Here is a 14,018-nt window from a genome sequence, read left to right on the forward strand (position 1 = left end):
TCCACACAATTGAGGAACCTCCCGGATTGCTTGCGTTGTCCTGTCTTGTCCCTCCAGCAGATACCAGGATGGTTGAAGTCCCTCATGAGGACAAGGGCCTGTGAGCATGAGGCTGCTCCTATCTGTCTGTAGAGCGCTTCATCCACAGAGTCCTCCTGGTCAGGCAGCCTGTAACAGATCCTCACAGTAATGTCCCCCATTGCTGTTCTAAATACATGTATACATATATGCTATTTTTTTTATATGTATGTATTATGATGTTTATATAAGACGAGAAACACGGATGATACAGATTAGATGTCTGTGTGCACATACAGACCTATATATATCCATACTACCATTATTAAAAAACTGGTTTTAACAGAAAAAAGAAAAAAACCTGCTACAAACCACAGAACTGTTTCTCAGTCTGAAGCACCAGGAAAGATCCAGCATACTAGCAACAGCAAGGCATCTGAGCCAAGCTCCAAATGAGGCCGACTCAATGGTTGGAGCAGCTGAAGTATCTCTACATTGCTCCAAGCACTTATTACAGGTGCTGGCAACTGACCGGGAGTGTTGAGATGGACCGATGCTCCCCTAATAAAACAGAGGTTGGTCTCTTCTCCCAAGTAACAAGCAATATGACAAGAGGTAACAGCCTCAAGGGGAGGTGCCAGGGGAGGTTTAGATGGGATATTAGGAAAAATTTCTTGTCCGGAAGGGTAGTCAGGCATTGGAACAGGCTGCCCAGGAAAGTGGTGGAATCACCATCCCTGGAAGTGTTCAAAAACTGTGTGGATGAGGCTTTTAGTGACATGGTTTAGGATGGACTTGGCAGTCCTGGGGTAATGGTTGGACTTGATGATCCTGAAGGTCTTTTCCAACCTAGTTGTTTCTATGATTCTATGATGAATAAAAGATTAAGGAATGCTAGTCACTTGAGGAATGGCGGTCAATCTTTTCCCTATTTTTCTGAAGCAAGCAGGGATTTGAGAGACTTGGTATTTCTAACCTTTCCCCCCAGCAGCCCGCATTGCCAAACTTATGTGTGCCTAATTTCGTGGCTCTGAGTAGTTGATAATAAATTCATTTCGGCTTCCTTATAAACTCTATCCAAGCAGGAGTAAAAAATTAAACAGGAAAGCCAAGTCACACTTTTCAGCTGTCAAATTAAGAGCACCCTTGTTGTCACACCTCCTGCTCTCAGGAAAGGAAAAAACAGGTTATTTTAGAACAGGCTCTTTTAGATCTTAATACTGAATACAATTCTCTCCAAATGACTCATCACTTCAGCAAAGAGATCAACACGTAAGGCCCAAGCATTTGCTAGCAGACAGTGGTAATATATACAGTTCAATTGCTGAGATTTTAACTAAGTAAGGAGTTATTTTTGGGAAAAAGCCCCCAGCAATTGAAAAAACAATAATATAAACCCCCAGTTATCCAGATTTAAAGAGAAGCAGCTCATTGGCCAAATCATAAACAAAGGCCTACAGATGAAAGCACAATCTTTAAGTACACAGCTTCCTATTAGCAGTAGACATCAGTTCCCACTGTCAGCTGTGACACTAGAGCCAGACAAGACAAGAAGTACAGCCTCCCCAGAAGTTCATGTGGGATTCCACCAGGAAGGTCACAGAAAAAGAGAGGCTCCATTTTGGGTAAAAACGAAGTCCTTTTTGTATCACAGACATTGGAGGGAGTAGGACATTGAGCAGTCAGAACATGCTATTAATTTCTATTTTTCATCTGTAACAGACAATAGATGATGTTGTCTTCTGTTCCTTCAGAGCAATTTTGTTGTTTTCAGACTGTTTTCCACCTTCCCAGATGATAAATTGCCGTTACAATCCCTTGGTTTGCACTTATCAGTGGTATCTGTGGATGCCTTTGGTTTCTAGGTACCCTGGCTGTGCTTCAAAGAGGCCACCTGCACTTTTCAAGGATGTTTTTTTTATGGTTCACAGGGCTAGTCCCCAGGCTCACAGTTCCAAGGTGGTAGTCCTTCCTCTGTCAGTACTTTTGAGTAGAAAATATCTTCTGCTTAGTAATTTCCCATTCTAACCAGGCCACCTTTGTGGCTGCTCACATCACTGCCTAAATAGGTTATTTTTAATATCCAGTAACATGTTAAGTGTACAAGATTTGACTCCCAGATCAACAGCATATTCAGTAAGGAAATGGTTAGAAAATTAAAAACTCAGATTCAAATCTCCAAGTAAGAAAGACGAAATAAAGAGAAGGGCATACAGAGAAACATCTGATAGGCAAGGCTGGACAAAAATCTTTTCTTTCAGAAATGCCATAACTCCAACAAAATGACTCTGAAATGTTCTGACCAATTTCACCACTAAGCACTGTGCAGTTGCTACAATTTTCCACCCTGCAAAAATTAAGCATATGCAGAGTCTCCAAGAACTCGGCAATGCCTGTACTTTATTTGATATTTTAAAGCTAAACATACGTATAAATTACTGCAAAATCAAGACCAGATGTGCAAATGGGGGCAAGCAGGAGAGGCAATCATTCAGTTTGCACCCAGGTCTGGGTGGTCACTGTCAGTTTAGTTACAATGCCATCTATATTTCATCTTATACTTTCCTGTTTCCAGATGCTGATCCCTTCCTCAAAAAAATGAAGAGTTACAACGGGTTTTCAAAATGAAGAGTTGCTCCTGTACCACCTCCCACTCCCTAGAGGAAGAAAAAAGCCACCCTAGACCAACAGGCCAGAACACTGTTAAAGAAACAGCAGCCAGCAGATCACATCTCCTCTGAGGAAAAGAGCATTTCTATAATGCGTGAGCCTTTGTATACTATTCCTTTCAGGCAAGTGCTATGTCTCCTGGAGTTGTTTTGGTACTTGAAAAAGCAACTGCGATGTCTCCTGGAGTTGTTTTGGTACTTGAAAACACGTTCAGGTTCTCATTGCCCCTGTTTCTGGCAGGGAGGTAATGGCAGCTGGGGTCCAGCTGTTTAAAGTCCCCAAGACTAAGGGCTGAGGCTGAATTCTGTTTTTTTCCAGTCCTGCATACCACTCACTACCCAACATCTATTCCCAGCAAGGGTTTTTGTTAGGACAAACCGTATGCACATCATGTCTAGCAAACTGCAGAGTGTCAGAAAGAGGACAGACACAGTACAGAGCCTCATGCCCATTGCAATTTTCTTTAGCAGCATGGAAGAAAGTGAGTCTTCAGATATATGAGACCAATTCTGTGAGGTCTCCCCTGTGCAGGGTATTTGCTTGAGATCTGAGAAACCAGTGTCTAAACCTCAGTTTTGTAAGAAGTTTTTTGTATGATTCTGGCTAAGACACTTGCCTGCGTCTCGGTTCCTCTGCTGTTCCTACCTGTGGTGGGGAAAGAACATCCCATCTCACTCTCCTTGGATGTAATGAATCATGTACTGGAGTGGCTGAGGTGTATAGGCAGGCTGGACCAAGCACATTTCAATCATGACAACAGAAGAGTGTTCAAGCATCTTGTATAATAATAGGCCAGGTGATACACAGACTCCAGTCTTAGGCTGACTAAAGATAATGGTTTATCCTTAAAATAACTGAGTATGTAATTGCCAGATTGCTAAGTGATTAAAAAATATGAAGAAAAATGTAGAGCTTTCTGTGAGAAACACTTGCAAAGGTAGATAGAAGGAAGAAAAGGCATGATACTGTCACAGGTTTTGTGGGTGTTCAGTTAATTGCTAGAGGGTTTTGACATATTCAGCAGTGTCAGTGAAACACTTTCTTAAGTGGCAAAGAAGGAATTGCTCATTCTGTGGTCAAGGGCACTGGCTGGGTGAAAGGGCACTAGAAAGCCCTTCTGCAAATACATGGAAGTTACATCTGGTATGAGAAGGTAGCAATGAGAACCGCAGAGGAACTCGTCCATGTGCTCACTGATCGCTGCTCACAGAACACCATCACAGCCACATCCTGCTGTAACAAACTGCTTTGCCTAACAAAACCCTCCTGCCTGCAGGGCCAATGCATACTGTGGTGTCCAAGATGCAGCTACCCAGCAAGCTGCAAAGGTGGATGCTGCTGACAGTTCCTGCCATCCTCAGAGGCAGAGGTCAAGCACTTACCCACATGTGGGCTATCTGCGTGGTGTCTAGCTGCACCCTGGGCAACCTAGGCTAGCCCCAGGCCGAGCATGCCACAGGCTGGCAGGGTTTCCCAACTCAAGCTCCATGCTGTCTGCACATAATGATTGATACACCTGCTTTGTGGGCCCACAAGTTATGTCCATGGTTTTGTTTTTTTGGGTGGTTTGTTTTTTTTTTTTGAGTAGCTGAGGTGTCCATTGTGGGCCATAATGGGAAATTACTGCAGGCTTTTCTTAGGAAATCACATCTCCAAGCTCAAGACCAGGAGTTGAGGTTGGTAGACAATTCTAAAAGCTGCCCATCTGAAATGAAATTCCCAGTAGACCAAACACTAGATTCTGGCTGCTGCTTGGTTATGGTCTTCAACTTAATCCTTGATGAGTCAAAATACCTCTACTCCCCTTGCCTTAATTTGCCATCCAGAGATAATGAAACGGATCTCATTTGTGAAGTGTTTGAGAGTGAGAAATGCTATGTATTAGGTATTATGAATTGTTAGGTAAGATGGCAGATGCCTTGGAAACCTTGAAGAAATATGCTGTGTATCAGCAGATTTCTGCCTGTTGCCTGGCCATAAGAATGTCCGTCTTGGGACTCAGAAAAAATGAGGGTTGAACTATTTTGTTGATAAATCAAGAGCACTTGCACAAGGCACGCTGGCCTGTCAAGGTGGATATGTATCCCACTATCGTCCTGAATGCCATTTGACATCCCCAAGCTGCAGAGAGGGTTGTTCTTCTTACCTTAATGATCAGTTGACCTCAGGGGGCATATCTGTTGCTAAGTATATACACACTTGGTCTTCAAAACACTTAGTAGTAGTCTGAAAAGGCTCAGCCATTCTAATGACAGTGGCGCCAGAGATTATACTTAGCCTATTATTAATCTACTTACTATAACCTTAAACCACTTTATTGATTGATCTTCAGTTTCATATTGGAAAAAATCTCCCCTCGCAAATGGTAGTCCTTTGATAAAGGCATCAAGATTAAATGCACAGATTTTGATGCAGTCACCTTAACAAATAACACTGAATTACACTGTAAATTATGGAAACTATTTCTATTATACTCGCAGTCTTTCAGCAAAAAGAATGTATTTATGCTAGTCATAAGCCAAGAAAGACAAGAGCCATTCCAGAAGTGAAGCGGGTAATAGAGAACAAAATCAAAACTCCCTTGGGAGCGTATGGTATGCATTTGACCTTGCTCTAACAAGGCTGCTCAATTTGCCAGGCACCTTCCATTTAAAAAAAGACTATTAACAAAACAAAGGTGGTATGTAAGGCTGCTAAAGGCTTCTAACCTTTAATTCTGTGAATTCTCATATGTGTTCATGCTATTACTGCACAGTGGCATGATAGAGAAATAAAAGCTGGTCAGTTGTGGCGAAGAGCAAGCACCTAGGTTAGAACTGAGAGGAGAGGAAGGTGGGCAGAGGGACGTAAGGAATGCAAGTCATTTAGTCGCCAGCTTCCACTCTTGGAAATGTGAGGCAACCGTTTTGCCTTCTCTTGGGAACTCTTTGGAAAGACAGAACTACAGACTTGGCCTCTTTGCCAGCGTCAGAAGTGCCATCATCCCAGGGCTGAGCTTCAGAGACAAGCATCCCTGTCAATTTGGGATCCAGGGACCAGTATCTCTGTGGTTAGGCTCTCTGAATCTTTTTTAAAATCTAAGGGCCGATCAAGGTTCACTCTTGCAAATGACAGAACAGTGCTCCTGACTCCCTAACTAATATGAAGGGGCTCTGCTAGGAACCAGGCAGGGTGAGCAGAACCACCACAGAGAACAGTGTAGCAGCACTGGCATTAGCCTTGCTCCATTTTCAGTGTGCACAAGTGAACAGATGCTCCTCTGTTCCCCTGCATTCCTACCTCCTTTTCAAACTATGACAGAGAGAACAGATGACACATGCTATGCCACGTCCCACCTCACCACCTGCTTCCCTCTGCCCAGTGTTAGCACCTCAGCTGCTCACCCCCATCCTCCTGTCTCTACGCTAAGGGAGAAACAATGAAATTGTTTATGTTTCTCCAGCTAATGCTCTCCCTGTGTCAGCAGGGAAAAGTGCAGAGAAACTCCAAAACATAGCCCTCAAGCAAATGCTTAAGCCTGTGTCCTGCAGTGGGTTCTGTTCCCCACTCTCAACAACCTCGTAACAGCCTCTCACAGCTGACAACTGCCTGTGTAAGACCCACCAGCTATCCAGGGCTTTTAATCAGAGCCCAGTTTTTATACCACTGTAACAAAAACACATAGAACCACCCCACTGCCATCTACTGACTCTTCCCACCCTGCCCTGAAAAGGCATCTGCCAGAGATGCGCATGACTGGGGTTACCAGTCCCACACTGACCTCCAGCCTCCTGCCATGCCTGGAAGGACAATGTCAGTCTCAGTCCTGCATTAGGATGAGGCTGAAGTAGGATCAGGATGTGTGACTAGGAAGGCACTTGCACTTCTGAGCACTTACACAAAGAGTCCAAGTGCACAACACAATAGCTATTGGATGAATCACAATTCTGGACTCAGGCAGTTACCCACCCAGGCCTGCTTATGCTGCCCAAATCAGTTATTCAAATTTAGTCCTAAATTCCTTAGCAAGGTGTGAGAATGTGAGCCTCCTGTTTGCAATGTACTGCTCAGCTTAAATGACTGCTCCTGTGGTTTAAACCCAACATGACTGCATAGATCTAAGCAGTATTGGATTTTGGGGGTAAGCTGGCACAAACACCTACAGCATCTTCACAGAGAATTAAAAAAAAAAATGAGAAGTTTATTGGATTGAACAGATCAAAGTAACAAAAGTGGGGACTCAGTTGTTTATATTCATTTATACTAATTTCAGGTGTGGATATGCATTTTAGAATAAACAGTATTGTAGGTGATGACGGGTGAGATAGCATTCTGGCTTATTTCTACCCATCAGCAAACTCTAGGACACTGAGGGGGAAAAAAAAAAACCCAAAAATATTTCCAAGGGTACTTTTCAGTGGCAAGAGCTGCTCACGAGCCTAGTGGTTGCAAGGATAAGAACACGTAAGGTTCTTCTCATAATGCTTTATGCTAAAATAGGGATGCATTTTATCTAAACAGTATGATCGTACACATTTTTTACTCAAAAATAGTATGAAAATAGTCTTAAAATACTACAGCTTGAAACAACGCATGACAAAAACAATCTGCAGGCCTAGTATGCAGAACGGGTATCACAGGGTTCTGATGGACAATGGGCAGAGCACAGAAATTATATGATTGTTGCATTAAAAATACGTGAAACATTAATTACATTACAGGAAATATTAAAAATACAGTAAATTTTGATGTAGGTTCTGTAGTAAAAATGGGTTTAGTGTTGTATTAGTTATTAGTGAAACTCAAAACAGTTTTAGCTCCTTAATCTACAGTGGCACTGTATATATACGTGAGGATTTGAGGTTAGAGTTGTAGCGGTCACTGAGACAGTTAATGTCAATGAAGTTGAGATAAAAAAAAAATCAGCTATCGCAAGAACAAATGTGTGAAATTCCCTGAAAAACTGCACCAAAGTCAAGAGTGGCTGCTAATACCAGATAAAACAAGAGAGAGGAAATGTGTCTGCCTTGCAGCATGGCGCTGCCTGCCAGCTGAGTCTATGCTGGACTTGCTCTCACAAGCATCTCAAGTCTGTGCGTCTGTCTGTCTGTCAGTCACCGGGGTTAGTTCTAAGTCCAGACAGAACTGTAGTCCATTCCTGACAAAGACTTCTGAACTGCTCTACAAAATGTCTCCTTTTTCACAGCAATAATACACCACAAACTCAGCATCTTGTGTGAAAGTACATTAAATTAGTTTACAGAGTATAAAAACACACCCCAAACTCATTAAGGTTTAATTCCCCTCATTTTCCCCTCAATATGAAGCTACTCTGCTTTTGTCCCCCTCCCATTTCCCTCCTCCCACCCCTCAAATAAGCAGATGCAATCAAGGAGAAATTTATTTTGAACCAATTCTGCAAAACAGTTCAACAATGCCATACTTTATAAAAATACTTAGTTACATAATTAAACTTATTACTATTTATATAAAAAGTGTGAATGTGAATTTTAAACTCTGTTAGGGTAAGAACCACATCAAGGTCTTCAGGTGAAACAAATAAATTTTCATAAACATACAAACTCATTTGGAGAAGTTTTATAATACACAACCATTTACAATGAACACGTTCATTAAGTTAGTGTTTTATTCCTTTACTATACAAGTGTTATTACAATGAACTGTTCCATTAATTAAAAATCCAAACAATGACAGCGTCATTTTTGGCATTTTTTGTTATAACTGTATTAATACATAAACTCATATGATTGTGTTATTCATTTTAAAATATTTAGAAAAATTAAAATTCCATCGTATTTTTTGGGTTGATTATTTTTTTTGTGTGTGGTTTTTTTTGTTTTGTTTTTCTTACATAAAGCCCTTTGAAAATTTGATAACCACAGATGTACAAGTGATGAGCGATGATGAGGGAAAATGACGAACGATGGCACTGTTCTTACAAAGATCTGTTTGGTAGTTGGATTCCATGTAGTGTAAACCCATGAAGAATGTTAAGTCTAGTACCAGAACTATATTACCAGCTTTTCTGAAATTCTTTTGTAGGATAGCTTTACAATGATAATATGAATTCCAACCTGTTAGCTAAGTAAGAGTTTAGTGTTTCAAAATTAAAGTACTTAAGCTTGATCAGAAATTCAAGAACCTCATGCAAATTGTTCAGTAAAAGACATGATGTTATTGCTTGATATGTCAGTAGCCAAGGAAAATAAATCTAGATGTAGTGTCAGCTGGGCTGAAAGCCAGCAAATTTCAATGTCAGTATGTTCGGACAATATTAAATACGTTTTATCCCTTTAGTTTTTAAACTTTCACATTTTCTTTTGTTTATTTTTATTTAAATAATTCTGTAGGAAGGGCAGAAGTGAAAAGAGCAACTGCATGTAAGTGTGTCTTAATAGTCAAGAAAAGCGAAAGTGCAATCAAATCCCTGAACTTGTGACAGCTAGCATTTGTGGCACCCACCCTTGTTAACACACGTAAGTCACATAAAACAGTACCAAACCTGTCTCTGAAAAAAGACCAAAAAGTGGTTGTTTACCAGCTTCAGTCTTGCTTTCCTGATGAGCTTTGTTCAGGTAGTCTTCCCATACAAAAGCTCGCTGTTGGATTGGAGCTTAAAAATGAAAGGCTTTCCCCCCTGATTGTATTACATAGCTTCAAGTTCAAATATCATCATACTTTATCAACACGATTTTATAAAATATTACCTCATTTTCTAGTTACCTTCATTATTCTTAATTAGCTATGCAGAAAGAATAAAAGAAAAATCTCTCGTGCTACTTTCCAGTTATATTAATACAAGTATTAACACAGTGCATTATGCTCTCTAATTTCACTATTGAGGTCTACCATTTAGATCAAGTTCATCATTCACTGTTCCAATTTCTCTTTTAACCTGCCTACCCTAATTAAGTCCATGCAAGAGGAAGCTTAAAGATGAAGACTATATATCAAATACAGTGGTACCACCTTTTTCTGGGGGGTGGGGGGCACACACATGTAATTTTGAACACAGGGAATTTTATGGAACTGGAACAGAATTGCTTGGTCCCACAAAGTTGTTCTGCTTTAAAACTGTCTTACCTCAAGATCACTCATTCTAGACAATTCCCTCTTTAGTAGAATGATTATCAAATGTCAGGAACATAAAGGATTTGAAGCATTGGTTTTTCTGCTATTGTTCACACCAACACTCATTTTTCTACCCTGTATTTTCAGTAAGCTTCCTTTGGACCCTGAATTGGGAAAGAGGAAAAAAAAATAAAAACATGTCATTGGTAAATTAGATTATAACACTTTAAAAGTGGTTTTGTGCAACTGCATTATGAAATTCCAGTTTGCCATTAAGAGCATGCAAAGTAGTGAAGATTTTCGTTCCTTTGATTCCTTATAGATGTCAGGAATTCTTTGCAAGTCTTTTACATTTGGCAGATTTGTGCATGTTATATAGACTGTTGGCTTATAAATTGTCTCCAGGCTGGTACTGTGGTTCTGTAGCAGTAAAGTAGTCCTCCAAGAAAGACTGTATATATTCAAATGTTGGTCTCTCATCAGGGTCCTTCTTCCAACACAGTTTCATCAACTCATGGAGAGACTCGGGGCAGCCTTGTGGGCAAGGCATCCTATATCCACGTTCCACTTGTTCCAGAACTTCCCGATTCACCATTCCTGAAAGAAAAGCATTTTAGCTCTGAATGACATCATGCAAAGAACAGTTTCCTAAAGTAATGCAACGCACATGAATCTACCAGAACAGACCCTTCAATGAACGCACCTTATAACAAACGAATTTTTTACATTTTGCATTAAATACGTTTCTGAAAATTATTTTATCACACTGGTAATGCCTCAGTACCTGGTCCCTTGTCCATTTGTATGCTATCTCATTCATTTACTTTCACACTGCCTTGGGCCTGTCCTGTCAAAAAGGAGACTCAAACACAAATACCTTCTGCCTCCCTTAGGTTCCGTTCACGGACTACTTAATTTGAAATTAGACCCAGAAAAAGGCATTATATATACCTATCAGGACTGCCTTATAAATTCCAGTCACAGCAAAATATTTGACAAGATATGTTACATATGTTTACTTTCAAAAACTGGCTTAGCAGGTTCACTCTACTGATGGCCACTGTACCCTGGGAAAACATCAAAAGCAGAAATTTCAGAAGCAGACAGATAGGAAAACATAAGGATACCCAATGACCTGAAATGAATTATCAGTCACATTTACGAGTGTTATTATTTTAAAACACTTAAAAAATATGTAATAGTTAATCTGTAAATAAACCAAAGCGGAACCAGTGAAGCATGACTAAGTTTTTGTCTCTGCCTGTCAACTGTGGGCTCTGAATGAAGGCAAGAAGTATAAAAGGTAACCTCAGAAGCACAGAATACAACAAAGAAAAGAAAAATCTATTACATTTTCCTCTCACCTGGATATGGCACTCTCCCTTTTGTTACCAGCTCTGTCAGTAAAATTCCAAATGACCACACATCCGACTTGATTGTAAACCGACCATACAATGCTGCTTCTGGAGCGGTCCATTTAATTGGAAATTTAGCTCCTTCAAACATTGGAAAGACAGATACTTAATTTTCCCTCGCTTACACATCAAAATATTTTTAAGAATACTGCACCCAAAAACTTTTTACATTTTGCTCTGTTGACAAAATTCATTTTCGTCATAAACCCAGTATTTTAATGCTTCAAACTGGAAAGATGTTTCCAACTAGGGCAGCAACTACTGGCTACAATTTATGGAAGGACTTAAGACATCTGGGATTCTTAATTAAGTATGTTTTAAAGTGGGATGACCTTTACAATCTGATGAGCAGCCTCTCTGGAATCTGAGCTCCCTTCAAACTCTAGCAAGTTTTTACCCCCCAAAAATAACTGAAAACATTTTTTGAAAACATAAGCAAACTGCCAGATAATTTTGACCATTGAAAAGTTTACTAAAATTGCACTTAGGTGAGGAGGACACCTAAAAATATAGCTGTGAAAGCACACTTACATACATAATCTTTAGTCATGCAGCCAGAATACACAAGACACATTCTGCTAAATGTAGTAGTTCTAAGTAATCTGAAGGTAATGGATCTTACTTATTCGGTAAATAAATGGGTCTTACCTTGTCTTGCAGTGTACTCATTGTCCTCTATTAACCTTGCTAAACCAAAGTCTGCTATTTTACACACAAGATTGTCTCCTACAAGAATGTTAGCTGCCCGGAGATCCCTGTGGATGTAGTTCATTCTTTCAATGTAAGCCATGCCATCAGCAATCTTAAAAATAAAGTTTTATTAAAGATTATTTTTCATGCCTATATCCATTTCCCCCAAGCATCAAGCTGTACCCCTTTATTTTAGCTCCATTCTCATTGTATAAGTACAGGATGTATAGCACAGCAAGAGCTTGTGACAGGGCTGATTAAAGTGTGGGTGGCTATTCGGTATCTGCTAACTGGGAACTATACTGTTTATTTTCCACAAATTTCAAACCTACAACAGAAGATGCAAGACAGAACAGCATACAATAGCCAGAGCATTCAGTATTTACATTTAGTTGATATCTGATACAGTTTTAAATCTCTCTTCTAAAGACAAAATAAAGTTTTGTTGGTTTATACAATGTACCTGAGCAGCCATGTCGACCAGCTGTGGGAGTTTTAAGTATTTCCCTTCTCCTTCTTTAAGGAAGTCTAGCAAGCTGCCTGTAAAAGATAACACATTTCAGGAGAAAAAAAGGAAAAAAAAATTAATGTGATCTGAAAACATGAATGAGTTTTGTTTTTTTTTTTCATAGACAGTATGATTTACATATTCATCTCTCAAAATCTGTATTTGAAAATCAATCATTTACCAGAATACATGACTCGATGACTGCTGGTAGTTGTCTCTGTCCTGATAACTAGTCAGTGCAAGTTTTACTGAGGTACTTTGAAATCCATTCAAATAATTCAGATAAGTAAACACTAATAAAGCAGACTGCTGCTTGATGACTGCATGGCAATATGTAAGGATTGTTCCCAAGAGCCCTGGTATCAATGCTCATCTTAGCTGGACTTCTTTCCACAGTGAAATTCATAATTAAAGAACAAAAAACCTCCTATCCGTGATTTATTTTACCTCCTCACAGTTCCAATTACATACTAGGGAACTTATTCTGAAATTGTTGCTTTTATTTTGTTGCTTTTCATTTCTTACAGGGGAAAACAAAAGTGTAATCCATTCTTTATGATATATTATCTTTTCCCATTTATACAATATAATTGTGCCTAGAACATTACAACAAGAGCAGTATTTGAAATCAGTTCTGAGGACTGGCACTTCTTTCAAGATAGTAATCTTTACACGCATGGTAAAACTTTGACATAACAGTTTTCTTTACAGGTGCTATTATGCTCTAAGGGTATCAGAACATGATCTCGTTCTTAAGAAACTGGTGAAGAGTGGAAACTGTCTCATCACAGTCAAATTTACAATGCCAAAATTACAAGTGTGATGGGGAAAAAACCCCTCTGAACTGCATATCTTGTAGTGGATTCACAGCTGTAGCTGTGAACTGGATACCTCTGATGTGGTTACAGTCAGTTGCTGTATTTTTGCAATGAAAGTAAAAGTATGGCAGACTAGACCCACACTGCTACTGCTGTTTAATGTGTGTGTTTGCACAGACTTTTCCCATCTCGGTTCATGAGCTCACAGGACCAAAGATTTCACACTGATCTCTAGTATGAAGAGTATTTTTTCCACAGTTGAAAAAAATTTGGGTGCTGTGTAGTTTTTACTCACGTCTTTTCCTTGTAAAAGGAGAAAAAAGAAAAAGAAAAAAAATTGTTCACCTAGGTTTCAAGTATGAACCACCAAATTGCCAAAGAGGTTTTGCTTTTTGGTAAAATGTGAGAAATTTTTCAAATTAAAACAGAGGCTTCCAATAGCATTTTGATTATGTAATTTAGACAAACACGCAACTATTTCTCCAATGTTTTACTTCTGCTTTTGGAAAGTAATGTTCTGGTTCTGGCTTCAAACTTTAATTTTTCTTAGACATAAATCTATAAATCTTTTATTTATTTTTTTTTCCTGATTGTCCTGCCAAACCTGATTTGTGGACAATAAAAACTGATTTTGCATGGCAGCTTTAAGATCTGACAGACGGACTGTCTAGTGTTACTTAGGAACACCACCACCACCACAGAAGGAATTTCTTAGATTTTTCTATTCCTATCTTATCAAAAGTATACAACACCTTAAAAAACTCTGCACAAACAGGACACCACCCCCTCCCCCCCCCCGACATAATTGTGGTGGAGGACTAATCACAA

At 39.6% G+C, this 14,018-nt stretch overlaps 1 protein-coding gene across 1 annotated transcript in view; it reads right to left on the minus strand.

Annotated features, from left to right (window-relative positions):
- Positions 1–10,051: 10,051 nt before the first annotated feature.
- The window catches only part of YES1 (YES proto-oncogene 1, Src family tyrosine kinase), a 15,936-nt gene continuing 11,969 nt past the window's right edge, over positions 10,052–14,018 (minus strand). Inside the window, 4 exon segments of the mRNA XM_010010359.1 lie at positions 10,052–10,356; positions 11,124–11,255; positions 11,823–11,976; positions 12,328–12,404. Coding sequence (XP_010008661.1) covers positions 10,148–10,356; positions 11,124–11,255; positions 11,823–11,976; positions 12,328–12,404 — 572 coding nt within the window. The 3' untranslated portion in view covers positions 10,052–10,147.

The sequence above is a fragment of the Nestor notabilis genome, unplaced genomic scaffold (genome assembly GCF_000696875.1).
Source record: "Nestor notabilis isolate BGI_N333 unplaced genomic scaffold, ASM69687v1 scaffold11752, whole genome shotgun sequence".
Lineage (NCBI taxonomy): Eukaryota > Metazoa > Chordata > Aves > Psittaciformes > Psittacidae > Nestor > Nestor notabilis.